Source organism: Camelus dromedarius, chromosome 10 (assembly GCF_036321535.1).
Source record: "Camelus dromedarius isolate mCamDro1 chromosome 10, mCamDro1.pat, whole genome shotgun sequence".
NCBI classification, from domain to species: Eukaryota; Metazoa; Chordata; class Mammalia; order Artiodactyla; family Camelidae; genus Camelus; species Camelus dromedarius.
Genome location: NC_087445.1, coordinates 74,028,557 through 74,055,082, shown reverse-complemented (window position 1 = coordinate 74,055,082; position 26,526 = coordinate 74,028,557). Strand labels below are relative to the sequence as shown.

The following is a 26,526-nucleotide window of genomic DNA, read 5'->3' as shown; positions in this document are numbered from 1 at the left end:
CTGTTAGTCCTCACTGGGACCCGGGGGTGGAGTGGTGGGGGCGGTGCTTTGTGAAGAGGGGGAGAAAGAGGAGGAAAGGGGACAGGAGGTGCCTGGGTGGCCACCCTGTGCCTGGGGACTCGTGGCAGCCTCATGGGCCTGCACAGGCTTCAGGACTCGGAATGGAGATGCTCTGGGTTGAAAGGGACATTCAGTGATGGGCGCACATGACCCTGAGGCACTCATTCTGCTGAGACAGGGCAATGACTTATAGCATCGCTGCTGTCACCGTTACAGTTCCCTCCTTCTGAGTCTGCACAGTGGGCACCTGCTTGTGGGGCAGGCATGTCATCATTGTCCCCATTTTACAGATGAGGACACTGAGGCTTAGGGAGGTGAGGTCCCTCACCTAAGGTCACACCACAGGAAATGGCAGCTTGGGGACCTGAGCCTGGCGCAACTGGCTGCAGAGTCGGAGTCTTCACCTCCCACCCTTACTGGACCCGGGAGGGCTCCACATCGGGACATGTGGCCCCTGGGGCAGGCCATGTGGGGCAGGGCAGGGGCAGCAAGGGAGAGATGCCTCTTAATCCATCAGTCTCCCCGGCTCTGCCTGGGTTCCCTTGTCATCCTCTCCATCTCTGTCTCCCTGCATCTCTTGCTCTCTCGCTCTGGCCATCTTTAGTGTGTCTCTGTCTCTGTCTCTGTCTCCCCTCTGGGGTTCTGTTTCTCATCTCTGTCTCTCTGTGTGGTTCCCTTCCACACTACCTCCCTGTCCCCAGGAAGGGGATCCTCTGAGCCTCATCCAGGCCTCACAAAGGCCAGAGGCCCCGTCCTAGGGCTGCCTAGGCCCTCCTCACCGGGCAGAGCTGGAGGCCCAGGTCTGCCTCTGATGCGGCCCCCTCTCTCTCCTGTCTGTCCCTTTGTCTGTCTCTGCGTCCACGTGCCTCGGGCTGGCCACAGCGGCCGAGCTGCAGCTACGTGCTGTGCACTGTGCTGCTGTCCCTGGCCGTGCTGCTGGCCGTGGCTGTCACCGGCACCGTGCTCTTCCTGAACCACGCCCACGTGCCCGGCACGGCCCCCCCGCCCGTCGTCAGCACCGGGCCGGCCGGTGCCAACAGCGCCCTGGTCACCGTGGACAGGGCCGACAGCTCACGCCTCAGCATTCTCATCGACCCCCGCTGCCCCGACCTCGCCGACGGCTTCGCCCGCCTGGAGGGCGCCCAGGCCTCCGTGCTGCAGGCGCTGACCCAGCGCCAGGCCGAGCCGCGGCTGGCGGGCGAACAGGAGCAGGAGCTGCTGGACACCCTGGCTGACCAGCTCCCCCGGCTGCTGGCCCGGGCCTCAGAGCTGCAGGCGGAGTGCGTGGGGCTGCGGAAGGGGCACAGCCTGCTGGGCCAGGGGCTCAGCGCCCTGCAGAGCGAGCAGGGCCGCCTCATCCAGGTAGGAGCAGGGTCTGCACCTTGGGTCTTGCGGCGGGGGGCGGGGAGGGGGGTTCTGCCACCCTGTGCTGGCCCTGTGCTGGGCACCTGACGCCCAGGGCCTCACTCAATCCCCGAGTGCCCTGGGGCTAGGGGCTGTTGTGATTTCCACCTACAGATGAGCAAATGAGGCTCAGAGAGATGAGTGTCTCATCCAAGGCCACACAGTTGGTGGCGCTAGGATTCAAACTCTCCTGCACGCCATCCTGGTGACCTGGGTATTGCAGGAGCACCCACAGTATCCAGCAGTCGGGTCAAATCCAGGGCTGGAGGGGCTTCCCAGGTACTCCAGTGTAGGTGAGACCCAGGTGAGGAAGGACATGGCCTCCATCAGGCTAATTGAGATTCAAGGTCACGTGGCTGGTCAGTGACAAGCCCTCCCTGAGGCTGTGCCATGAGGCCAGAGAGAACTGCACTGCCTCCCCACATGCCCCCGTTCACTGCCATTCGATGCCCACAGCTTTCCAGGGAAGGAGGGACCAGTTGAGGAGCCCAGCCAGACCCTTAGCCTTCCCACCACCTCCGCCACAGCCCTGCCCCCACCTCCACCCAGAGCCAGGTCCCAGCGTGCACCAGGCAGATCTGGGTGAAGGGTTTCCAACATTGCCCACACCTGGAGCACCAGCAGGACCTTGCCCCCTCAAAGGATCAGAGATTCAGAGTCATCTCATTGGCCCTCGGTCATTTTCCAGAAGAGAAAACTGAGGCCCAGAAAGGGGCAGTGATTTGTCCAGGGTACAGTGGCCAGGTCAGGCCTGGCATCTGGCCTCTTGAGTACTGCCCAGCCTCTAGCCCTGTTCCCCGTCCCCTGTGACTCAGGTCCTTAGGGACTGGGAGGTGAGCCCCACCCCTGCCATCGGTCCCAGCCCCTTCCGGACACCCAAGATGACCAGTCACCCAACAGCTCATGAGCAATGGGTCTTTTCCTTCCCTCTGAAGGCTGCAGCTGGAGGAATTACAGTCCTCATCATCCTGTCTGGGTGACTGACGGGAAGGCGGCTTCCCTGTCCCGGGGAGGGGGTGTTCAGCCTCCCTCCCGCTGCCCCTCCATCTGTAGCATGCCTGCCCCTCATCAGCAGGGCCTGGGGAAACCTCCACACTTTCTGGGTGATCTGGGTGCCCCACCTCACTCTCCACATGCCTCAGCCTCAGTCAGCCAGGCCCACCCACAAATCCTCACCCTTAGGGCAAGGCTGGGGAGCCAGGAGGAATGGCCCCGGGGTCTCCCCCACCCACCTGTACAGAGGCCTAGGGCTCTTCCTGTAAGACTCACAGCTCTTCTGGGGCCCAGGAGTGCCTGGGCCCACCTGATATATTTACTTCTCACAAGAATGTTTGACTCATTTCCCACAGACTCAAGGTGATTTCAGACTCATGTGTCTTGCAGGGCCGAGCTCCTCTACATCAAGTGTCCCAGGCCCCCACTGATCAGCCCAGACCTGGCTTTGTCAAAGCCACGTCCAGAGTTGCCAGAGCTGCTTGTTAAAAGGCACATCCCTGGGCCTCATTCCCAGCCCCCTAGGTCCCACAGGTCAACAAGCACCTGGGTGACTTACGGGCAGGAACAGCCCGGGCCTACTGGCCTGGGAGCGGCAGAGCAGAGCGGTTCTGCCCTCAGGGTTAGAGTCAGCAGAGTTGGGGTCCAGTCCAGGCTCCACCAAGCACCAGCCGCGGAACCCTGGGCGTGTCAGGTGCCCTCTGCAGGCTGGGCCTCCTCGCCTGTAACGCAGGGATGACACAGTCCACACCTGCAGGATGCCGGCGCTCATGGCCCACAGCTCCCGGCTGGTGGGCAGCAGGTGAGAGATGCTGTCTGTACATCAGCGTCTCTTTCATCATGACAGTTTCAGCCCAGGGGGAGCCAGTGTTGAAAATCCCTTTCTGGGTTCACCGTGTGGACTTTGTAACACAATAGCCCCTGGAGGTGGGGATCATTGCCCCATTCTCTGGAGGGGCGGCCTGAGGCTCAGCGTGGCGAAGTGCCTTGTTTAAGCTCAGTCACACAACTGAGAAGGGCTGGAAGCAGCGACTCCGATTTCCCTGCCTCTAAAAGCTGCCAAGTCCTCTTTAACGCATCTGTGCAGCTCAGTGAGCAGGAACCGACTTTCCCCATTAATTCAGGGCATGTTTATATGTACATTTTCAACTTTAATCATTTGCTGGTTTAAACTGAGGTCTCCCTTGCCCGTGAGCAAGAGCTGGCCGTGCCTGAGTTTCTCGAGTGTGTCTGCATCGTCACAGAAGGACAGGCAGTACCGATTTGACTTAACGGATGAGCCCGGTTATCTGTGCCGCCCGCACCCTGCACAGTGGGCCCCTGCCCCTGCCCTCCGGGAGCTGCCTGCATCCTCTCCGGGGCTCCCCCAGCAGGACCTGTCCACAGGACATGGCAGTAAAGCCCAGGGAGAAACCCGCCATCCTGCCCAAATGCCCTCTCCCCCTCGCGTCTCTCCCCTCCAGGCCTCAGCGCTCACTGAATCAGCTGCTCAGCAGAGGAGAAACTGACAGGGAAACTAAAAGCTTTGCAGGGCCCCTGCTTCCAGACAAGCCGAGAATCATATTTTGTAAACTGCCGGCACTGTATATTTCTATTTTCCTTCCTCGAACGAGCTATTATCTGGCAAGTGACAGATTCAGTGTGTAAAAACCCAGCAGGCTCCATGCTCGCTGGCTGCAAGCTGCCCGTGACCCTGCCTCCCCTCCCTGTGGTCCTGCCGCCTTCTGGAGCCGCCGGGTGGGGAGGCGACAGACCGCACAGACCCTTCGGGCAGCAGGCAGAGCCGAGAGGCCCCGGTGGTGGGGACAGAGATGCACTGGCTGAGCTCTGAACCTCTGGACAGCGATCTCGGGAAGGGTGGCCATCAGCAGAGGCCACGGCACAATTAGAGAACGCAGACTGAGCACTCAGGCCTGAACACATGCCACAGTGAGCCTCCCCCCACCCCTGAGAAAAACAGGGCCCGTTGCTGTGGTTCACAGAGGAGGAAACGGATGGGGGGCGGGACTCGGTTACCCTTCCCGGTCACTCACTAGTGAATGGAGGAGGGGCCTGAGCCAAAACCCAGAATCAACACCAGAGCCTGGGTCCAAACCTCGGCCCCTGACCTGCCCCTACCCTGGGCTCCCTGCAAGATGACGCAACCCTGGGTTCCTGTCCTGCCAGTCAGCCCCAGGGATGACACCTCAAGCCCTCCCTGCTGGCAATGCCGTGGGGGCGAGGTACGGGGGTGGACCTCAGAGATTCTCTGGAAAGTCAAAGCAATATTCACAAGGGGGATAGGTGGGGGTGCAGTACCCCCAAGGTCCTACCTGTCGGATGCAGGTCCATCACCCCTGCCTTTGCAGCCTTGCTGGGGGATCAGAAGAGACACTGGTGAAGGTGTTTTGTAACCTGTAAGGTGTCTCATGAATTCTTGCAGTCAGGCAGGCACCGAGGCACTGAGCACTGAGTGCCTGCTGTGGGCCCCACGCTGTGCAGGGTACTCCCCGAGTTGTCACCGGTTCCTGAAGCAGTTGGGTCAGGAACACGGCGTTAGCCCCATTTCAAGGTTTGGTTGATCCCTCACCCACAGCCAGGGAGTGAGTGGGAGTCTGAACTCAGCTTTGCCTGGTGCCAGGTGCTGCCTCCACTTGCACAGCAGGGCTTCCTTTAGTCGCCTCACCTGGGCTGAAGGAGCAGTATGGATGAAGAACCCTGGCGCTCCATCCGCCTGGGGCTCCACCCATCCCTGTGCTCCACCCATCCCTGTGCTCCACCCACCCCAGGCTTCACCCATCCCTGTGCCCAACAGCTTCTCTCCGAGAGCCAAGGCCATATGGCTCACCTGGTGAACTCAGTCAGCGACGTCTTGGATGCCCTGCAGAGGGACCGGGGGCTGGGCCGGCCCCACGTCAAGGCTGACCTTCAGAGGGCGCCTACCAGGGGATCACGGCTCCGGGGCTGTGCCAACGGTGAGTGGGGTGGGGCCAGTCTTCCTTGGGTGAGCTGGCTGCCCAGCTTCCTCTCTGCATCGCCCCCAACCTGTTCACTGATAAGGAAACACTGCTGCTGTTTGCTGAGGACTTCCTGCTGCGGGGCTCACTGTACCCATTTTCCAGATGAGGAAGTTGAGGCTCAGAGAGGGTGCCCACTCACCAAATCCACCCAATGAGTTGACAATGCTGGGTGGACAGACAAGTCAGAGAGACCTAGGGACAGGGCATAGGGGGACACAGGTGCCTGGCCCAGCCACCCTGACTCCTACCTTCCCTGTCTCAGGCTCTCGGCCACGTGACTGTCTGGACGTCCTCCTAAGTGGACAGCAGGAAGATGGCGTTTACTCTGTCTTCCCCACACACGACCCTGCTGGCTTCCAGGTCTACTGTGACATGCACACAGATGGTGGCGGCTGGACAGTGAGTCAATATCCCGGGCTGCAGGGTTTGGGGCAGGCACTGGGGAGCTATTGAGGGTGCTGGAGAAAGGAAAGATGGGGTAAGAACTGCGCTTCAGTGTGCTTGTGTGTGCACCCAACAAGGCCACGCCTGGCTCCCTCTGGGCCCTGGAGACGTTCAGGGCAGACCCTGGGGCAGCCCAGGAGGCTGTGCAGGTGAATCTGGGATGCTCTGAGCAGCCTCTCAACCCAGCCTTCCACCCTTGGCCTGGTCCTGCCCAAGTGCCCTCTGGCTCCCACAAATCTGCCCAAAATCTCACCAAAGAACTCCATGCTCACAGAAGCCTGCACAGGGCAAGTGGAGGTCATGTGCTAACCCTTGGGGGGCCCATGGGGGAGCAGATGTTAGAGCTGGTCTAACATGTCTGACCATGGAGCCGCCCCCAACCCGGAGCCGTGGTTCCAGAGGGCGTTGGGGTTGTGTCCTGGAATGAACCATTGCTAATGTGAGTTCTAGGGCCAACCCGTGTGGACGCTGACTTTTCGAGTTATTCAGTGGATGGTGTGTGTGCAGGAGATAAAGGGGGTGCGCAGCTGCTGCGAGCAGAGACCCCTGTGGTTTCCTGGCAAGAAGCCGTCATGAGTTCCTTGTCCTTTCTGGTTCCTGCCTGGGTGGGAAGTGGGAGCAATGGAGAGGCAGAGGTGGGGCAGCCATGGGTGGTCTGAGACCTCCCCGGAGCCGGGAGAAGAGGGTGGAGGGGCAGGGCAGAGGCCCCGGCTTGAAGACCTGGGGGTCTCCAGGTCTGCCGGCTGGGAGGCCCCTTCTAGAGCCGGGTGGGCACACGGGTCTCCCATGGTCTCTGCTGCAACTACCCAACTCTGCCTTCATGGGGGGACGCAGTCACAGGCAAAACGGAAACACCTGGGCGAGGCTGCACCCCAACAACACTTTAGTTGTGGATGCTGAAATTTAAATTTCATCAAATTTTCATGTATTCTTCAAATATTATTCAAAGGATGTTTAAACATGTACTTCTTTTGATTTTCTTTTTAACCATTTAAAAATGTCCAAACATTCCTGGTTCACATGCCACATAAAAACAGGCAGCGGGCAGGAGTTGTCCAGGGGCCATGGTTTGCTGACCTCAGTTCTAGAGCTGGGGATCCTGAATGTGGGAGGTGAGCTTGCTACCCCTCCCCGACAACTTGGTGAACTTCCTCCCTTTCCTGAGGCTCTGGCTGAGGCCACTGGGTGACTGTGCAAATTTTAAAAATGCATGTCCTTTCCTTTGGGCACACTGGGGTGCTGGGCTTGGCAAGGAGAACAGATGTGAGCCTCGCCCCTTGGCCAGGTGCCCTTGAGCAGTGAACAACCTGCACCACTGTCTCTGGGTAACATCTGTGCTCCACCCTGAAAGTGGCTCAGCCTCCCAGGCTGTGGCTGGGACCCCAGTGACAAAGGAAAGCAGGACCAGTAAAACTGGCTCAGCTGCACGTTTAATTTCACATGGGCAGTTCTGAGCACCTACTGTGTACTGGGTACCAGGGAATTGGAGAGCTGGAGAAGCCCCTGTCCTAGTCTCCCCAAGGAACTTAGAGTGTGTGGGGATTTGGGGTGGAAGGAGTCACGGTGAGCGGGGGTGGGGGGGGAGGCTCGTACAAGCTTCGTGGAGAAGGGGGCATTTCTGATGAGCCTTGAAGGGTAGGAGAGGTTTCTGAGCGGGCAAGAAAGAGAAGGGGTTCCAGGAAGAGCGAGCAACCTAACAAGGGCCAGGAGTCAGGAAGCCCGCGGCGCAGGCAGGGAACAGTCAGCAGGCTGAGGTGAGGCTAGTGCTGTCGCTGTCCCGGGCTGCAGGGTTTGCGGCAGCCACTAGGGAGCTACTGAGGGTGCTGGAGGAAGGAAAGATGGGGTAAGAACTGTGCTTCAGGAACCATAACCTTGTTGTGCATGTCCTTGGGCAGAGCAGGGAGAGAGAAGGGGAGGAGGCAGTTCACTCATTCAGTGGACAGGCCTGTCATTAAACCCCTCTGCCAGAGAGGCAGAAAGCCTGGCAGGTGCAACATCGACAGACAGACCTGAGTGTGGCTCTCAGTCCTGCTGTGTGACTTAGACCAAGTTACTTAAGTTCTCTGAGCCTCAGTTTCCTCGGCTGTGAAATGCAGATACCCACCTGTGTCACTTAGAGGTCCTAACTGCAGGGAACAGAAAGTGGCTGATTGAAGCAGAAGAGGAACGTCCTGGAGGGAGCCTGGGAGGTCAAAGAAAACCAGCTCAGGGCCACGCAGCCAGGAACAGAGCCCCCAGACGCAGCCAGGGGTTGCCTGGTGAGAACCCCACTGCCCCAGGGCTGCTGCTTCTGAGCAGCGGACATGGCTCCACCTCGGCACGGACACCCCCACCAAGATCTCACTGTTTCTTTGGAAGAGATTCCTGGTGCCCCTGCTTCTTTGCTTCCCCTGCTTGAGTCAAAGTCCGTGGGAGCTTCGGATTGGTGAGGCCTGGGTCACACGCCTACCGCTCCCTGCAGGGAGGCTGAGAAAGCCAGCAGCCGGAGTCTTTAGCCGCTATGGTGGGAATCATCCCTGCCTCCCACCAAACCTCAGAAGATGGAGGACAGCCCAAAGACGCATGCCCACTTGAGCACTTCGCGGCTTGACCTACGTCCATTCCAAATGCTTGCGGAACATTTAGCGCAGGTCTGGCAGCTGTCCAGTAACTATTGATGACAGTGAACCATGCCCTTGGTGTTGACTGTTTCTGGCGTCCTGACGTCCAGGCAGAGAGGAGGGGGAAGGAAGCTTCTCAATGGACGCGAGGGTGAGGGTGGCAGGAGCAGCCAGCCCGAGCAGGAGACCTGCCGGGGAGGCCCGAGCGAGGCAGGCGGCAAGCGAATGCTCTCAGAGGACAGAGCCTGCGGTTAGGAGCCTGTGCGAAAGCAGCTGAGAATCCCCCGAGACCCCAAGACAGAAGTGCCTCTCAACCTCTCTTCAAGCTCCAGGGGGGAGTATTGAAATATACTGGCCCCACAGCTGGGCCTGAAAGCTCTTTTGTTTGCCTAACTCGGAACATCTGAGTTATGGCCTTCATCCCTGGGAAGCCCTTGGCGGGCGGAACAGCACCAGAGCGCCAGCCAGAGCCCAGAAATCAGAGTTAAGGCTTAGGACAGGCTTAATGAAGGACCAGGATGCCGGCCGGGGCCATGCGTCTTCCACTCCAGTGGACTTGAAGCCAGCCTCCTGGGAAGTCAATCAGGATTGGGGCTGGGAGGCAGGTAATTCCTAGGGCCCGGGCTTCGGGGGCGATTAGAGGGGAGTCGATGAGGTATGCCGGCCTGCTCAGCTCAGACATCTGGGTCGGGGTCCTGGAAGAAAGGCCATTCTCAGCTGAGAAGTGCTTTCGAGGCCAACAGACGTTAATATCCATTTGGGCTTCCGTCAAAAGCAATCTTTTCTCAGATACCTCTGGGCGTCTGTCAGGATCACCTCCCTGCCACACGGAATCTCTCGGAAACTCAATTGTTGTTTGGGAGGGAGCTGGCTGCTGCCTTTCTGGACCCCAATACCATCCATCCTCATTAGGCTCCATGTCCAAACTGCTGGGCCTCGAGAGCTGACGCTGGGGGACAGGGCGCCTGCGGCTGGACACGCCAACCAGAGCCTGCTTCCCAGGGAACCTGGACTGGGCGAGGATGGGGTGCGGCGGCCCTGCCTGCCTAAGGGGCACTTCACAGTTTATATACCACTGCCCCGACCGGCACTGCTCCAGCACCCCTCCAATGCCTGGAGTCTGGCAGGGCAGCCTCAGAGAGGGTAGGAGATTCGTTCAAGGCCAGCTGCACGTATATGTCTGTGGAACTGACTGTCACATGTGTCCCTTGTTGGTTCACGCACTCAACCGTGGGGTGTCAGCCACAGGCCTGGCAGGGAGCTGGACAAATCAGCTGACCTGCATGAGGGCTGCAGGGCTGCGGGGTGTGGGGAGCCCAGAGGAGAGCTCCTCACCCAGTCTGGGGAGGCTAGAGAGCCTGCCAGACTGGGAGGTTGGAACCCTGGGGGAGGAGGTGAGAGCAGTGTTCCAGGCAAAGAGACTCGTGTGGGGTCTGCAGGGGAGGTGGTGGGGCTTGTTCAGGGACCAAGGTGGCTCCATTCTGCTGGTGTGTGATGCTCGGGGGGCCTGGGACAGGCGGGGAGGCAGGCAGGGCCTGGGTTGGGTGGCTTTTGTGGGCGCACTAGGAATTCGGCTTTCTCCTGGGGGCAGGGTGGGCTCCACTGTCCTCTGAACCCTGGCTGAGAGCAGGGGAGTCACCGTGTGGGACTGAGGTCAGGGCACAGATGGACACGTGCCTCGAGGCGGCCTTTCAGCTGATGTGGTCGCTGGCCCCAGCTGAGTCCTGGCCCCTCTCCACGCTCACCAGGGACCACAGTGGCCCAGGCCACGCAAGGTCACACTGATCAACAAGGCCACTCCTAAATGTGACACGTGCAGCCACCCCCACCCCTGCCCCAGAAATGGAGGGGGAGAGGCAGGAAGGAGAGGCTGCCCCTGCTGACCTGTGACCCTGGGCAAGGGGCCCAGCTTGGTCGCTGTGTCCTTTGGGAGGCCTCTCAGGTCCACGCCTCATGCTCTCCTTTTGCACCCGTCACAGGTGCGGCTAAGCAGTCACCTGTTTGGGTGTCGCCTGTCCGTGTCGCAGTCGGGCTTGAGCTCCGCAGGGCAGCAACTGATCGTCTGGGGCCGCTGTAGCTCAGGGGTCCGCCCAGGGCTTGCACGCCGTCTGTGCTCCCTAAATACTTGCCACGTCAGTGACTGTTGGCAGCCTCTGGCAGTGTAACCACCTCTCTGAGCCTCACTTTTCTCATCTGTTAAATGGGGATAGTGCAGTGCTGGTCTTCCTGGTGGGGAGAGTCGGAGTCCTTCTCAGGCGGCTCACCTGTGGGGGGTGGCGAGGGCCCGGGGGAAGGGTAGCGGGGGTCCGTGCTGAGCCTCCGGGATTCCCTGCCAACAGAGGAACCCAGCCTCACCCTCTAAGATCTTACAGTCAAGCAGTATTTTTTTTTTGAGGAGGAGGAGGAAGATTTGTAAAAATAGAGGCCAAATTTCCTCACTTGGAAGCTGATGGGGGGAACGAAGCGGCTGTTTCTAGCTCATCTCCCCAGCCGTGTGAGATGGGAAAGGTCACATCTCCCCTTGGGGTATTCCCTTCCTCATCCGACCAGTGGGGTAGCCCTGTGTCCTGCACGGCCACCTTTCAGGGTCTGGGGAATAGGGTGGTCAGGCCCAGGGCCCTGCGTGGGTTTTATGGTTGAAAGGAAGGTCCAGCCCAGCATAGGCAGACTGGGTCCCGCTCTGCCCTGCCTCCTTGCCCCGAGGCACAGCCTTGTCCCCGCCAAGATCTGCCTCAGCAGAGCTGCCAGTGGGCCTGTGTGCCAGGCCCTTGTCTTTGCATAATCACCAGCCGGGGTCACAGGAATCGGGGCCAGTTCAGCACCTCTGACCACGGGGACCTGCCATAGAAGTAGCTCTGCTCTGTGTCCCCACTTGGATCCACAGCGCAGCCAGCCTCCCCCCGCTCCACGAGCTCAGCGGCCCAAACCTCCGTGCTCTGCCGGGCATTTTACTGCCGTGGGGTCAGCGGCTCAGATGGGCCTCTAATTGGCTCCACTGTGAGGGAAACCCTCCCCCCGACGGTGCCCGTTCCCCCCCTACCTGCGCTCCCCAGGTGGGAGGAAAATCCTTCTCTCACAGGGAAGACATCAAAGGAGCCGCCGCCTGAGTGGAGCCCAGCCGGCAGGGGGATCAGGCTCAGCGGAGATGAAAGCCAGGATGTGGGCGACGGGGCTGCGCGAGGGACGCCAGTTAGCGGGACTTCGGAGTCCACCGGGGGTGCTGCCTCCCCCCTGCTCCGCTGCGGCTGCCGCTGAGGCCAGACCTCTCGGTCCCCAAGGCTGTGGTGGCGGGAGGACCTGCTGTGACATCACAGCCCCGGGCTGTTGCCTGGCTCTGAACTGCTCCAGAGCATCCTCGGAGCCCCGCACATGCTAATGACCACCGTGACTGCTGACAACATTCCCACGCTCCTTGACCGATCTGCTTGGAGAAAGCCTGCCTCTGTCCAGGGCAGTTTAGATTTTTCAAACTTTCAGCGTAGACAGGGTGATGCACGTGGAGGCTCAGCCCGGGGTCTCAGCATCTGATAAATGGCAGCTCTGCGCGGTGTGTGCCAGGAGCCGGCGGGCGCCGACTGCCAAGCCTGGGAAACATGGCCGGGCGCCAGGCCCAGGGGTACCATTTTCAGTCAAAAACAAGGAGTGGGCCCATTTCCTTCTGGGCCTGGCAGCTGGTTCTGAAGGGGAGGGAGGTGACGTTGGTTAGACCTACTGCGCACCACCCCCGACCCCCCGCTCAGCTCACACTTCCCTTTTGTTGCATGTCCCCCGTGACCCTGCGGGGTGAGGAAGGGGCTGCTGTTGGTGCCTTTTTACAAAGAGGAAAACTAAGGCTTGGAGAGGGTCCGTGACTTGTCTGAGGTCACAAGGCCCGTGAAAAGCAGAGCCAGGATTGAACCCAGCTCAACTTTATTCCAGCAACTGTGCTCTTGCCAGCAAGCCCAGGCGTGGGGTGGGGGTGGGGGCGCCCAGAGGCGTCCAGAAAGGACTGGAGGAGTGACTGCCTCCCAGGAAAGCCAGCAGAGGCTCCCCAGGGGCTGCCTTTGAAGGGTTGCATTTGCTCGCATGTCCAAGTTCTTTGTTCTTTAGAAACAAGAATCTGCCTCTGCCACAGCCCGCCACCCCTCCTTCCAGAATCAAGAGGCCTGAGAGGCTGGGGGACTCCACAGCTGCACCACCAGCAACATTCTGCCTGTAATTGGTTTCCACAGAAGCTTCGTCAGAGTGGAGGAAAAATCTGATTCTGCCTCCTGCGGACCCTTCTAAGGCAGCAGAGACGCCCCCTCCTCACCTCATAGGGTTTGGATCACCCAGCCCCTATCCCTTACGCCTCAGCTCCTCTGACCACCTGCCAAGACCCTGCTTAATCTGCAGTTCAGCTGAGAAGTGCCTCCTCCAGGAAGGCCTCTAGGACCACCCTCTCAACCACCCCAGCTCATCCTCCTCTGAGCTCCCAGCAAGTGTAACAACAGTTGTTACCATTATGGAATGCTGTGTTTCTCCCAGCACATTTAACTGTGTCACTGTATCCTTGTGGGTTGGAGCTGTTATAATCCCCGTTTTACAGTTGAGAAAACTGAGACTCAAGGATCAAAGGAACATGCCAGTTGGGAGCTGCTCTGCCCTGAGGCTGCTGGTTTGTGCATGCATCTCTCCTGGGGCCGGGAGCTTTCTGAGGGCCAGAGTCCCTGGTGAGTCCAGACACACCACACGGGGCTGGAACAGCACACCCTGTCATTTTGCAGAAGAGAGAAGCCAAGACTTAGGTGGTCATGCTGCCTGTTGGCTCAAGTCTGGATAGAACTTGAGTCTCCTGGGTGCCAGGCCAGGTATGATGAGGCCTGGGTGGGCTCACGGGGGTAGGGGAGCAACGTTCATCCCCCTTGGCCATCGGGCAACCCTTGGCCACCCTCATCCTTTATATTTGTGTACTGTCAGTCCCCCCTCTTCTGGCCTCAGTGGTCCCCTGCCTTGAGGCACCCCACTCTCTCCAAACCTTAGTTTTCTCATCTGCCAAATGGGAGCACCCCCCCCCCCCGCTGTGATGTCCTTGAAGGCACTGGCCAGGGCTGGGGTGACCACTGAGCCAGGCCCTGGCTCTCAGGATGATGACTCCATGCTCTTAGCATCATGGTGAACAAGGTGCAGGTCAGATGGGGCTTGTCTGAGGAAGTGGCCTCCGAGGGGACCAGACCTGTCAAGCGCAAGACAGGCTCCCCAAGCCTGTCTGACAAAAGCGGGACAGTCAGCCGCTCTGCCGCTCTCCTCCCTCCCGCCGCCCCAAGTGCGGTCCTCCTTCCTTTGAAACCTCCCAGCACCATCTGCAGGACCATGTGGGCCCCGCGCTCCCTTGGCAGAGCCTCCCTAAGCAGCTCTTGGAAGACGCCGGGCAGCAGGCGGCTGGCTTCTGAGAATCCGCACCAAGAAAACGCACCCTGTCTGTCTGCCCACTCGTGGCACCTGCCCAAGAGGCCCCACTGGCTGCAAGCATTTCTACATCAATCACTTTGCAGCCTGAGCCCTAGGGAGAGGCCCCGGAGCTGGACCAACGGATATTTTAGCCTTGAAAGTAATCAACAATTAGTTTGTTTCCCTACCCTTCTCCCCTTTGGTGCCTAAGTGGGGATTCCTGTTTCGTGGGTAGGGGAAGCAGACACATTGATCCTTTACTGACCTCCCTCTTCGTATCTTCCTGTCCGGCTGATCCTTGCTTTGTAATTGAAGGCCTTCTGCTTGGTGACATCAGGCCATCCTGCATCCCTGAAGTCCAGCTGGCTTCCAGAAATCTGAAGCCACAGCTGCAGTTCACCCTGAGCCTCTGAGTCAGAAACAACACACTCCTGGGAGTCTGGGAGGCCCCGAAGACGATCTGTGGCCTGTGCACACTTGGAACGTCCTCATGCTTGGCCACGATGCACTGTGATCAGCTCGAGGCCAGGGTTTTGAGTCTGAGATCCCAGCCAGTGTCCGGCATGCCCGGTCACTCAGGGTGTGAGCCAAGGAATCAGGACAGCCCGTGGCAAAGGCCGGCAACATGAAACTGCAGGTTGTAATCCGTCAGCAGGTGGAGAATTCAATTTAATGGGCTGTGATCAACATTATTTTTTAAAATCAAATAGAGTGGCATAGGCTAGAACAGGAGAGAAGATATTAACACACATCCATCTTAAGGGCAAGTATTGTTTCGGGAAGCTTCTGTTTCAGATGCAAATACCTGTGAGTGTGTGTGTCACCCTGTAAACCGCATTTCCCTGGATCACAGTCAGAAAGTCTAAAAGCCACTTCTGCAGAGCCGGGCGTGGATGTGTCTCGGCCCTTCGGGGGAGGGGGTGTCACGATTTGTTACCACTCAGGGTGAAGCGCCGTGTTGGCAAACAGTGGCTGTGGCGTCCGAGCTGGTGCGGAGCTGAGCCGTCTTGTCGGGGCCGTCGGCCACGCTCAGCTGGTGTGGCTGCTTTCCTGAGAGGAGGAGAGAGGCAGGGAGGCCCCGGTGGCCCGGCAGCTGTGCTCACCCCCACTGGTCATGCACCCAGGTTGAGACCCAGCAGGAGCCCTGCTTGTTACTGGCACCCAGCCCTGGAGGGCAGCGAGAAAGAGGGTGGGCTTAGAGGTCACCTCTTGGCATGAGAAGCCTGGCAAGGAGACAAAGAGGCAGGTTTGGGACGCCCTGGTCCGTGGCAGACGAGAGCGTGGACATGGGTGGTAGGACAGTGGCCTCCGGGTGTCCAGCCTGGCCTTAGGCTGAAGAGGGAAGTGAGGGTCAGACCATCCATTCATGGCTGCCTGACTTCTGGCCAGTGTCCAGGCTTCTGTCTACTGCAACGAGGAGGGGCCAGGGGCCAGAGAACCGGGCTCCCGGGGTTGGGTAAGGATCTGGTGAACAGTGCGTGCACTGGGCGAGGAGGACTTACCCTGAGCATCGCTGTGGTCAGCTCCCAACACCGGCCGGTCTTGGCTGCTCTGCCCGTCTGTCCCAGTTCCTAGGGCTCGTGGCCTGCCCGTGCCTGGAAGCGTGGCACCCCCGCTTGCTACTTCATCACAGCAGTAGCAGGAAAGTGATGATGACAATAATAATACCAGCCACTCTGTAATGTATTCTTCGCTGCGGTCCGGGAGGCGGGCTGATGAGCAGGTGAGGGAAGTGAGCCCTGGGGGAGAGGAGTGATTTACCCAAACCACACATGGGAACACAGGGCCCAGGACCCGGCCCTTCCTCCAGGGCTGTCCTGGATTCCCCCCCATAAGCCAGCCCCGCCAGCCAGACCCTCTCTCCCTACTCCTCTGATCAGCCCTACTTCCCGCCAGGGTGGGGTCCCCTGAACGAGGCCTCTGCCCTGTGCTCCTCTGCCCCAAGGGCCCCTGACTCAGTTTCCCCAGCCGGCTCCTGTACTGGAGGTGCTCCGTTGGACATTTGAGTGATTGAAAGAGGCTTGGGGCAGCCCGCCTGGGACAGCTGGGGAGGAGATGTACCCAAGTCAGGAAGGAAGGGCTGGGTGTGGCCTGGGCAGGGGCCGAGGGAGAGGGGAGGAGGGGGGCCCTGGTCGGGCTTGGGTCTCCAGGCTCTTGGTCTCTTCGGGCTGGTGTGGGCTGAGCAGTGACGGTGTCCCAGGCCCTGGCTTACTCTCAGCGGGTCGCCGCAGCCTATGGGGGAGGTGCTGCTGTGATCCGCATTTTACAGATGAGGAAACTGAGGCTCAGAGTGGTGGAGTGACTGGCCGGCGCTGTTAAGTGCGAGGGCCTGAGCTCTAGAGCCCGGGGCCGTGACCCCTGCCCCTCCCTACCCCTGTCCCCGACCCCTCCCGCCCTCCACCCGCACCCCTCCTCCTGTCTAAACAGGCTCTGCAGCTCGATGCCTTCTCCGGGGGGGGGGGGGAGCGTCTGAGCTTTTGCCAGGATTAGGCCTTTCAAAGGGCGCGTGCTCAGGGTCCCAATCTGCAGCCATCAATACGGCTCTCCTCAGCTGGCTCTCAGATCTCTGAGCCTGATCGAATTTCCTTCCGCGCCAGTCCCTTCTGAGAGCTTTCACGTGTCGGGTGGGGCCAGGTTGGAGGTAGTGGAGCAATGAAAACGGTGTTGCCTCCCTCCTGCCACCTGACGTCAACGCCGCCCCAGCACTGGCGGGCTGGTCCCCAAGGACAGAAGCCGCACAGGGCAGTTCTGGGCGACTGAAATCAGGCTGCTTAGTAATGAAACGGTGCTGGGGCCAAACCTCTAACACCTCAGAGGCGGGCACAGATGGAGGCAGTGGGGCAGGGGGGTGGGTGCTGCCTCTGCAAATGAGCGAGAAAAAGGCTTGTTAGACACAAAGAGGTGCGGGGGGGGGGGCGCGAGCCAGGAACAGGATCGTCAGCGGATCTTGTGAATACTCCAGGCAGCTCTGGCCTGGACCAGTGTGGTACTTATTTCAAAGCAATTTGACCAATGGGATTCCCGACTCCCAAATCAGGAATGTTATTAAAATGAAGAACGGAGGCAGCCCGGCCTCTTGTCGGCACCCGAGTCACAGCCCCGCCGGCTGTGGACTCCTCGTCCTCCCCTGAGAGGTGGCTGGGGCTCTGCCTCCCCAAGCCCCCGCCCCAGCCCCTGCCCAGGCTTTTTATAAGAGGGGATCTGCGGTGCGGGACTCCGGCAGGGGCGTGTGAGAGGTGGAGCTCTGGAGGCCAGCCCTGGGGGCACGGTGTGTGTGTGTGTGTGTGTGTGTGTTAGCCAGTTTTAAAAACTAAAGAATGGGCTTTGTTCAGGTTTGTGTTGACATGGGGTAAGACATCAGGACCCTTCCTCACCCTGTTGTTATTTGACTGGGGGGAGCTGAAGCCCCAGCAGGGACGGGCCAGTCCGGAGTCCCACAGCCAGGCCACAGAGGTGGGCCTGGAAGCTGGGCTGTCTCCACTGCACCCTCGTCCACCCCAGTTCCTTCTCAAGGGGGCGTTTGAGGGCCTGGGGGTCAGTCTCCCCCGCCTCCTCCACCACGAGAGTCCCTAGTCCCTGCTCTGCCTCGGGGCCCCAGGGGGAGCTGTTGAGGGAAATGGGAGGCCTAACCTCTGCTGTCCCCAGGCGGGCAGGTGTGGGGCAGGGGGGTCAAACCTGGGGTCCTGGGAAGGTTGGAGCCAGCTCCCCATCCTCATTCTCCCTCGCAGGTGTTTCAGCGCCGGGAGGACGGCTCCGTGAACTTCTTCAGAGGCTGGGACGCCTACCGGGACGGCTTCGGCAAGCTCACGGGCGAGCACTGGCTAGGTGAGAGCCCGGACACCGGGGAGGGGGGGGGGCCCTGCTTCCCCCGCACACCGCACACCGTCGGGCCCGAGCCCCCTCCTCACAGGGAGGCCGCCGGGTCTCCCTGGCCTCCGCACGCCCGAGGCTCCTCGCAGGTGCTGCATGGAGAGGAGGTCAGTGCATCCATGTGGATGAGTCCACGAGCGGGGATCCGAAGGTGGTGGTGCTCGCCGTGGGTGGGTCCCAGGGAGATGCTTTTCCTGCCGGGGACCTGGTCTCTGTCCCAGGTCGGGCAGCTGTGGCTGCCCTGGCCTTGAGGGGGGCCGTGCTCGGGACGCCGAGGGCTCACCTCTCAACGGCGTGGCCGTCAGTGCTCCCGGCCACAGCTCCCACGGTCCCTTGCCTGGCACGAAGGGCACAAAGAGCTTACGTTATTATTATTGTTACTATTACTGACTGTCTTTAAGTTCACTCAGTATTTTAAATTTTGAATATCTCACATAATTTCATTCTAAAGAATGACATCTCTGAAAGTTGCAGAGATGGTTATATATATATATTTGGGAGGAAGTCGTGGCCTGAGGTGGGGTTTGGGGTGTTTTTTTAATTTGAGATATAATTCACCATTTTAAGTGCACACTTCAGTGGTTTTTAGTATATTCACAGAATTGTGCAATTGTCACCACTAATTCCAGAACGTTTTCTTCACCCACCAAAAGAAACCCTGTGCCTCCGTGAGCAGTCACCCCCATTTACATTTTTCACATATATTAAAATAAACACACAGCGTTGGAACGACATGTCCCCGAGCATCATTTGAATGGCCTCTAACACCCCACAGTGCACCTGCTCACGTCCGCGTCCCCGGGCACAGCTATCTGGAACAGTCCCCATCCAGGCAGGAGGGGAGGACCAGAGGGCAACGTGGAGGCACGTGGACCAACCAGAGGGCCGGGTGCCGAGGTCTCGGCTCCAGGCGGGGGTCGGGACGGTCCCAGGTTTGTAGAGACTTTCAGCAGAATCTGGGAGAAGGGTGGGTCCCTTGCTTGGTCCAGGTGGCCTGCTCCCTTGTGCACAAAGGCACCTGGTTTGCACTGTCAGTTGCTTAATGTCTGTCTCCTCCCACCTGGAGTCCATGAGGGCGGGACCCTCTCTGCCCTGACCTCCTCTGTGTCCCTGGTGCCCAGGCGAGCACCAGCCACAGGAGAGGCCAGACACCTCACGTGGACCTCGTGAGCACAGCCCCTACATACCGCACACCCACTGTGCGCCCCGCCCGTTTTACGTGCATCAGCCCTGACACCACGTGCCCACCCTAGGAGGATGGCACAGCTGTACCTTCTCCTTTTAGGGATGAGGAAACCCAGGCTCAGAGAGGTGAAGCCACTTGCCACAAGTGACCCAAGGCTGGTGTGTGTGTGTGTGTGTGTGTGTGTGTGCGCGCGCATTGGGGTCAGGGAAGCCTGGGCAGGATTCATGGCTGGAACCCAGCCAAGTTATGACAAATACCCTGAACTGAATGAATCCAAGCAGGGCAGGATAGAGGTCAGGGGAGAGAAGCTTCTAGGTGGGGAGACCCTTCTCCTGCCCCCCCACACCCAGGTGGGTGTGTAAAGATAGGGAGAAGTTGGCTAGGTAGGGGCCCTATTCCTGCAGCACCACCCACCCCCTTGGAGCAGCGTTGATGCCTCTGCTGCTCCTGGCATCTTAATTGAAATCAATCGGCAGCCACCGAGGGCGGGAGAAGCATGTAAGCGGAGCCCTGATTAGCTCCTGGCAGACAGGCAGCCCTGATGGGAATGTCAACTCGAGCCCAGTCCTTGATTGCCCTGTCTCTGCTTTTCCACGCTCCCCTTTCACCTTCTCATCAAGTGTTTTGTCTTTTCCTATTGAGTTACAGGAGCTCTTTACATATTAAGGTCATTGATCCTTTGTCACATACACGTGATACATATTTACTCCCAGGCATTTGTCTTTCAGCCTTTTTAAAGTAACATTATTGCTTATTTTCTAGAAGTTTTAAATTTTTATGTAATCAATTCGGCTAGACTTCGTATCTTCTAAATTTTAGGCCCTGCTTTCCCCTCCCAGTTTTATAAAATGTGCCTATGTTTAAAATGCTTTCTGAGTGTTTGGTGGTAGGTTCATATCATTAATCCATCTGGGGGTTCACTGGGGTAATGATGGGGGTCTAAGTATTTTTCTGCTGGCTCCTTCCTCCTCACGCTCTATGATTTGAACTCTGATGGATGGTGGGGTTGGATCTCATCTTAACATCCGGGGGCTCAGGGAAGCAGGGGTTGTGAATATCCTGGCAGACCAATAAGGGCTGGAGAAACCCAGAGAGTAACGACTGAGAGGGATGGAGGCTGGGAGAGAGGAGGCCTTCACGGGAAGCAGGGTGGAGATGAGGGTGAACTGAATCCGAGAGGAAGCTGCCCCTCCTTCAGGGCACCTGCCCTCGTGGGCACTGGGATGGGGCATCAGGAGCGGAGCCCTGCTTAGCCCAGAGGAGTGGTGTGCCAGCGGGGGACACAGTGACCATTCGGTGGTGGGAAAGGGACTCTTCCAGCTTCCCTGCTGGTCTCTCTCTTGCCCTATTCCTGGATCCAGTTGTCCTGGGCGTGGAGTCTGGGTAAGTCTGCCTGGGTTCAAATCCCAGCTCTGCCACTTCCCAGCTGTGTGACCTGGGCCAGTTACTTAACCTCCCTGTGCTGCATTTTCCTCACCTATAAAATAGGGGTGATAATAATACCTGCCTCATTGGGTCCTGAGAGCAGCAGCAAACACGCGGGTAATGGGTGCCGTGGGCCAGGCAGGCACTGTTCTAAGCGCTGTACAGGGATTCCTTAATTAAATTGGACTCATTCTAATTCCCCTGGCTTCACTAATCCACGTGAAGCGCTCATAGCAGTGCCTGGCATTTCTAAGTGCTGTCCAGGTGGCAGTGGCTTCTGTCAGCGTTGCCTACGATCTGCCTTGCAGGCTGTGAAGCCCTCTGGCCATCACTGCACAGGAGTGCTGGCGGGGCCCAGAGAGGGGCAGTAGCTTGCTGTGAGACTCCAGCCCCGGCAGGGAGGGCCTCGTGCTCCCGAGGCCGGGTCCTCTGTGAGCAATAGCAGGGGATGCCGGGAGGTTCGGGCAGGCCTGCTGTCCGTACTGCTGTTGTTCCTTCCGCTTTGCCCTGGACCTGGACGATGGACCGGAGGCTTCCCTCTGGGCTGGATGAGGAGGGGTCTGCCTAGCCCTCAAGCCCGTTAGCATGCACACGCTGACCCACTCAATGGGGGGGTTTGGAGCTTAGGAAAGCAGCAGGGACAGGCTGATGAAATGTCACTGGGTGCTGATAACTTGTAAGGCATTTAATTAAATGCCCTCTTAATCAAGAGGTAATCAAACCAGCAGGGAAGCGCCTTGAGTGTGAGTGAGTGTGAGAGGGAGGGGGAGGGGAAGGGGTGTGAGACCCCAGGTTGCAGGCAGGAGAGCAGAGGAGGGGTGGGACAGAGGGAGGGAGGAAGTGGGACACGGCATGGTGGGGGGATGCAGGGTCAGGCGCCACAGACAGTAGGAGACACGGGTAAGGCCTTCTGCCTCTTGTCCACTAAACCAGAATTTATTGAGCACCTACTGCATGCTGGGCCCCACCTCGGATGCTGGGAGTGAATGGGACAGTCGTGTTTCTATCAAGGAGCTTCTATACTGAGGGGAAGACGGACAAGGAAATAGGCAGCTGGGACCAGAGTGACAAATACCGTGGTTGGCAGACGTCCTCAACCTTGACAGGAGGTCAGGCGGCTTTCTTGAGGAAGTGAGATGAGACCTGAAAATGAACAGAAGGTAACCAGGTGAGGAGTAGAGAACAGTGTCCCAAGCAGAGGGAACAGCATGTGCAAAGGCTCAGAGACTAGAGAAGCGTGTGTCATTGCCAGATCCCATCTGGCTGGAGCCCAGAGTGTCAGGGAAGATAAAGGTGCCATCATGCCCAACCTGGAAGACTTTTCAGATTCCTCCTGACTCCTGCAATCTTTCTACCAGACTTCAGCTTAAAACATTTGGAAAGCACAGTCTGACTTAAAGTGAACACAGAAAACATGAAACATGAAAAACTGTCAATCCTCAGTTTTCTGTCAGACACAGGCCTGCAGGAAGAAGGAAGTAGCCCGGGCTGAGAGCATACACTTGGTGGTTGTTGTCCCTTTCTGTCACCGATCACATGATCTTAGCTCTCTCTCTCCTTGGTTCTCTCTGGGGAGGTTACTTCCTAGGCCCCTCAACTTCTCCCACCATTCTCTCCCCCATTCCAGGACTCAAGAGGATTCATGCCCTGACCACACAGGCGGCCTATGAACTACACGTGGACCTGGAGGACTTTGACAACGGCACAGCCTATGCCCACTACAGGAGCTTTGGCGTGGGTTTGTTCTCCGTGGACCCTGAGGAAGACGGGTACCCGCTCACCGTGGCTGACTACTCGGGCACTGCAGGTAGGGCTCCAGGCTGCAGCAGGGATGGGGAAGGGCAGGGGCAGCCCGCCAGTCCCCCCAGTTGGGAGGACAGAGGAGGTCTTTCCAGGTCAGGGGCCAGGATCAAGGCTTCTCATCTCCACCTCCAAGTCCCACTTGGTCATCATCCCAGCCACATGAAGCTAGCAGGGCCTGGACTGTCCACCCATTTTGCAGATGAGCCCAGAGCCAGGAATCAGGACACCTGGAGTTTGGGCTCTGTTGATTCTCTAAAGTGTGGTGGCTGACCTGCTCTGGGCTGGGCTTCTCCTCTCAGAACAAGGCAATAAAGCAAGGGAAGGGAGTGTGTGACAAAGCTAGGAGGAGGGAGAGACTGCCTAACACAGGGACAGCCACAGGGACCACAAAGGTGGCACCTGGGTGCCTGTGAGCTGCATGGACACTGAACGTGGGGGTGGGGCAGATGTGTATATGTGCACCAGTGTGTATATGGTGGGGCACGTGTGCACATGCATGTCCCGGGGATCTGCATCGTGCTCGGGAAGCTGTGCTCGCACGCGTGCACCTGTTCCCCCGTGAGTACACACCCGTGTGTGCACGCCTGCGCAGGGGACTCCCTCCTGAAGCACAGCGGCATGAGGTTCACCACCAAGGACCGCGACAGTGACCACTCCGAGAACAACTGCGCCGCCTTCTACCGCGGTGCCTGGTGGTACCGCAACTGCCACACATCCAACCTCAACGGGCAGTACCTGCGCGGCGCGCACGCCTCCTACGCCGACGGCATCGAGTGGTCCTCCTGGACCGGCTGGCAGTACTCACTCAAGTTCTCCGAGATGAAGATCCGGCCGGTCCGTGAGGACCGCTAGCCAGGCGCACTGTCCAGCCCCGCCCACCGCCTGGCTCCGCCCCATCCCCTGCTACCCACGCCCGCTGTCCCCTTGCCCACCCCCAAATCCGCTCTTGCTCAGATGCCAGCCTGACCGCACATGACTGACCTGCTCTTGCTTTGGGGTGAGCCAGGCCATCCCTGGACACTAAGCACCCCCTGAAAAAGTGAGGTCACACATCACTTTCGCACCATCCCCACCCCTAATTTGCCTCGGATGATGGGGGGCAAATTTGGCCACCCCAAATTCTCCCTGCCCAGATTTTGTTTCCTGGGCTGTGTCCACCTCCCTTTGGCTAGGAGTCTCCCATGTGCTCTGGCAGCTCTCTCTTTGCCAGTCCAAACACCCAGAGTAATGCGCACACAGAGGAGGGACAGATGGCACCCTGGAATCTTTTAGCAGACAGCGGGAAGGGTCAGATCTTTGAGTCAGTTGAGGCCACCCTCCTCTGGCCCTCCTGCCCGCCTCTTCGTTTCTCTGGTGCCTGGAGATCCCACCTCTCGTCCAAGGACTGGGGAGTGGCTGGTGCTAAGGGCTGCCTGGGCCCATGGGCTGGGTGGCCACATCCCACCATGTCCCTGGGCCAGGCTGGGGTGAAGCTGCCTTCAGGAACTCACGCCCCAAGGTGACCGAGACCAGTTCCCTGGAGCCCTCCCCACCCATCCACCCCTCTGTCTCTGCAGGACTGGGAGGCCCCCAGTCCCCTTAGCTGCTGGGCCCAGGCTCCTGCCTTCCTGGGGCAGCTGGAGACCAGCCCCACCCCATTCTCCTGCCGGGGGAGGCAGGGGCAGGTCCTGCACCACTGGTCTGGGCTGGGCCAAGGAAGACCTCGTGATTTTCTGGGTTTTGGCGGGCCTTGAACCACCCCCACCACCAATTTCCAGGCAAGGACTCCAGGATCCTAGGTCCTGGAGGATGAAGGCTGGAACCCGAGGGGTTTGGTTGCTGTTACCCCGTCAGCCAGAGGCTGCTGTCTCCGTGGGCAGGTTGCCCCCTGCTGGTGATTGTGGATGTTGCCACTTTGTGTGGGGCGGTAGGAAGGGCCTCACTGGCCAAGTAGGGAGACTGAGGCACCTGCCAGGCACTCAGACATTTCTGACTGAATCCTCCCACTGCCCAGCGTACTATTATTGCTCTCCTCCGACTGAAACGCAGGTTCCCAAGGTCCACAAGCAGGAAGGGCAGGGCTCCAGCCCTTAACCCCTGGCTGAGCAGCCTTGGGACCCTGATACGTTTGCTGTCAGAACCAAGTGCAGGGCTGTTTTCCCAAGTTCCCACCTGTGGGGACCTGAGGGGGCCTTTGAGAGGGCCAGGAAGTCCACCTGGAGAGCCGCCCAGAGGGTGGGCAGCCCAGTGACTGACCCCTCCTCAGGCAGGCGGGAGAGGGTGTTTCCCTTACAGGACACCTGAAGGCAGTCAAATGGCGGAGTGTGGGGTTCAGCTCTCCCTTCAATAACAATAAATCAGAGCTGGCCAGGGGCAGCAGGAAAAGCCCCTCGTGCCACTGACTCGCCACACGACCTAGCCGGCCCCCTCCAGCTCCACCTGGTTGTCAGCATTCAGCAGGGTTCGCTGGACATCCACTGTGAGCCAGGGCCTTCCCTGGATGCTGAACAAGACCGAGTCCCTGCCCTCTTGGCACTCCGTTGGAATCAAGTCAGCCAAGAAACAGGCAATTACAGCCCAGTGTGACCAGGGCAGTGACGGGAGCCGCACAGGTGCGGGCAGGGTGGGGGCGGTGTGGGGGGATGTGTATAACATGACCACACGAGACCCCCTGATGGGCCCCCTTTCTCATTCTCTAGAAACCAAGAGAGCCAGCCCACCCTGGCTGCTGGGACCCCCAGCCAAGGAGCAGAGGCAGTGGGACCCTGAGCCCCCATCCTGGGAGCCCCCTCTCCCCCGTAGCCCCAGGCTGCAGCCAGCTTCTGCTGCCAGCCTCGCAGTGCCAGCTATTGTTTAGAAAGTGCCAAGCACTTTCTGATCTGTCATCAAGCAAACTCCTGGTGAGCGTGATGTTAATGGAGTCACAGATGTGCGTGTGCGTTGGGAAGCTCCGGGACGCACGTGTCAGGGCTTGGCCGGGGAACAGACATGCCACAGCTTGGGCCTGGCAGGGGGCCGGGGGAGGGTGGCCATCAGGAGCATCTGGCCAACCTGGAGACACCGGTTCCCTCCTACTGGAGAGCCCCAGCCCCACTCTCAGCCCAGACCTGACACGACTAGGGGACACGGCTGGACCAAACACTGGCTAAGTGGGCACAAAGCCCAGCGTGGTGGGGACAGCCACGGCCAGTGCACAACCCTTCCCAAAGGGCACCCCTTGACAGGCTGACCCACGATGCCTGAGTTGATGGCTTGATAGTGGGGTGCCTGTGGCCCAGTTATACCACGTGACCTGATCAAGCCCCCCCCCCATTTCCTTCCCTGATGAGGAGAGAGCCAAGCAGGGGAGGGGGGCTCTACATGGGGATCCTGAGGCAGTGCATTTATCCCCACACAAGCTTCTGAAAGTTCCTTTCCACAAGCACAGGTAGGTTCTGTGGAATCAGCCAATGGCCTCACTTCTTGCCTCTCAAACTTTGGATACATCTCTGGGATGCCATTCAGCTGGCCACCTTAGCTCTCCAGGTCTGGGGATGAACAGACCCTGGGTGGCCTCAGCACAGGCAGCAGCAGATAAGGAGAGAGCTATGAGCCTTGTCAAGTTGCATTTCCCCCTGCAGCCGCATGTAAATAGATTTTATAATGTTTGTCTTGGGGCAGAAATGACATTGATATCGCCAGTGCCCACTGCTTCTTGGTCCCCCACGGCCACCCACCCTCACCCACGCAGGCCTCTGGCCGGCCTGGCTGGGGCCAGAGCCCTGGAAGCTGGGAGCCCCATCACCCAGCAGGAACTGCCAGCTGCATCCGCTCCAGCAGGAGGTGGGGAGGTGGGGACACCATGTCTGCTGACATGGGGGTGGGGGGACAAGAGCAGGCCCCAGGCAGCTACAGATCTCTGACCTGAGGAGTCTGAGGAGCAAGATGCCGACAGGAGGACACATCAGGAGACTGTGCACAGCCCAAGGACACGAGGCCTTGGTCCAGGTGGCTGGGGCCTCCCCGGGGCCTGTCTCCTCATCTGCTTGCAGGGAGAGGGCTGTCTCCAAACCGAGTGGGCCAGGCAGCCAGCAGGACTCGGCAAGCCCGGAGGGCTGAAGTTGGACCTCAGTGGGATTGGGGGAACCGGGCTCTGACCTGGGACTGGCCACTTTACCCGCTGCCATTCCAACAGGCTGCCTGACTCTGTCCACACCAGGCTGGCGTGTGGGTGTGCTCCAGGGCTAGGGAGGGCGCTGGAGGGCCAGCACCACCCGCAATGGACAAAGCATGGCATGGGACGGGTGCTAGCGTGGCCCGTGTGTACTTGGCGTCATGTGTGATCCTGTCTCCAATAAAGTCTCGTGGTGACCGA

At 59.2% G+C, this 26,526-nt stretch overlaps 1 protein-coding gene across 1 annotated transcript in view; it reads left to right on the top strand.

The window, feature by feature from the left end:
* The window catches only part of FIBCD1 (fibrinogen C domain containing 1), a 34,862-nt gene extending 8,336 nt beyond the window's left edge, over positions 1-26,526 (top strand). Inside the window, exons 2-7 of the mRNA XM_031450712.2 lie at positions 943-1,422; positions 5,252-5,411; positions 5,719-5,855; positions 17,638-17,734; positions 22,018-22,197; positions 22,786-26,526. Of these exons, the coding sequence (XP_031306572.1) occupies positions 943-1,422; positions 5,252-5,411; positions 5,719-5,855; positions 17,638-17,734; positions 22,018-22,197; positions 22,786-23,045 (1,314 nt within the window). The 3' untranslated portion in view covers positions 23,046-26,526. The remainder of the gene's footprint in view (positions 1-942; positions 1,423-5,251; positions 5,412-5,718; positions 5,856-17,637; positions 17,735-22,017; positions 22,198-22,785) is intronic.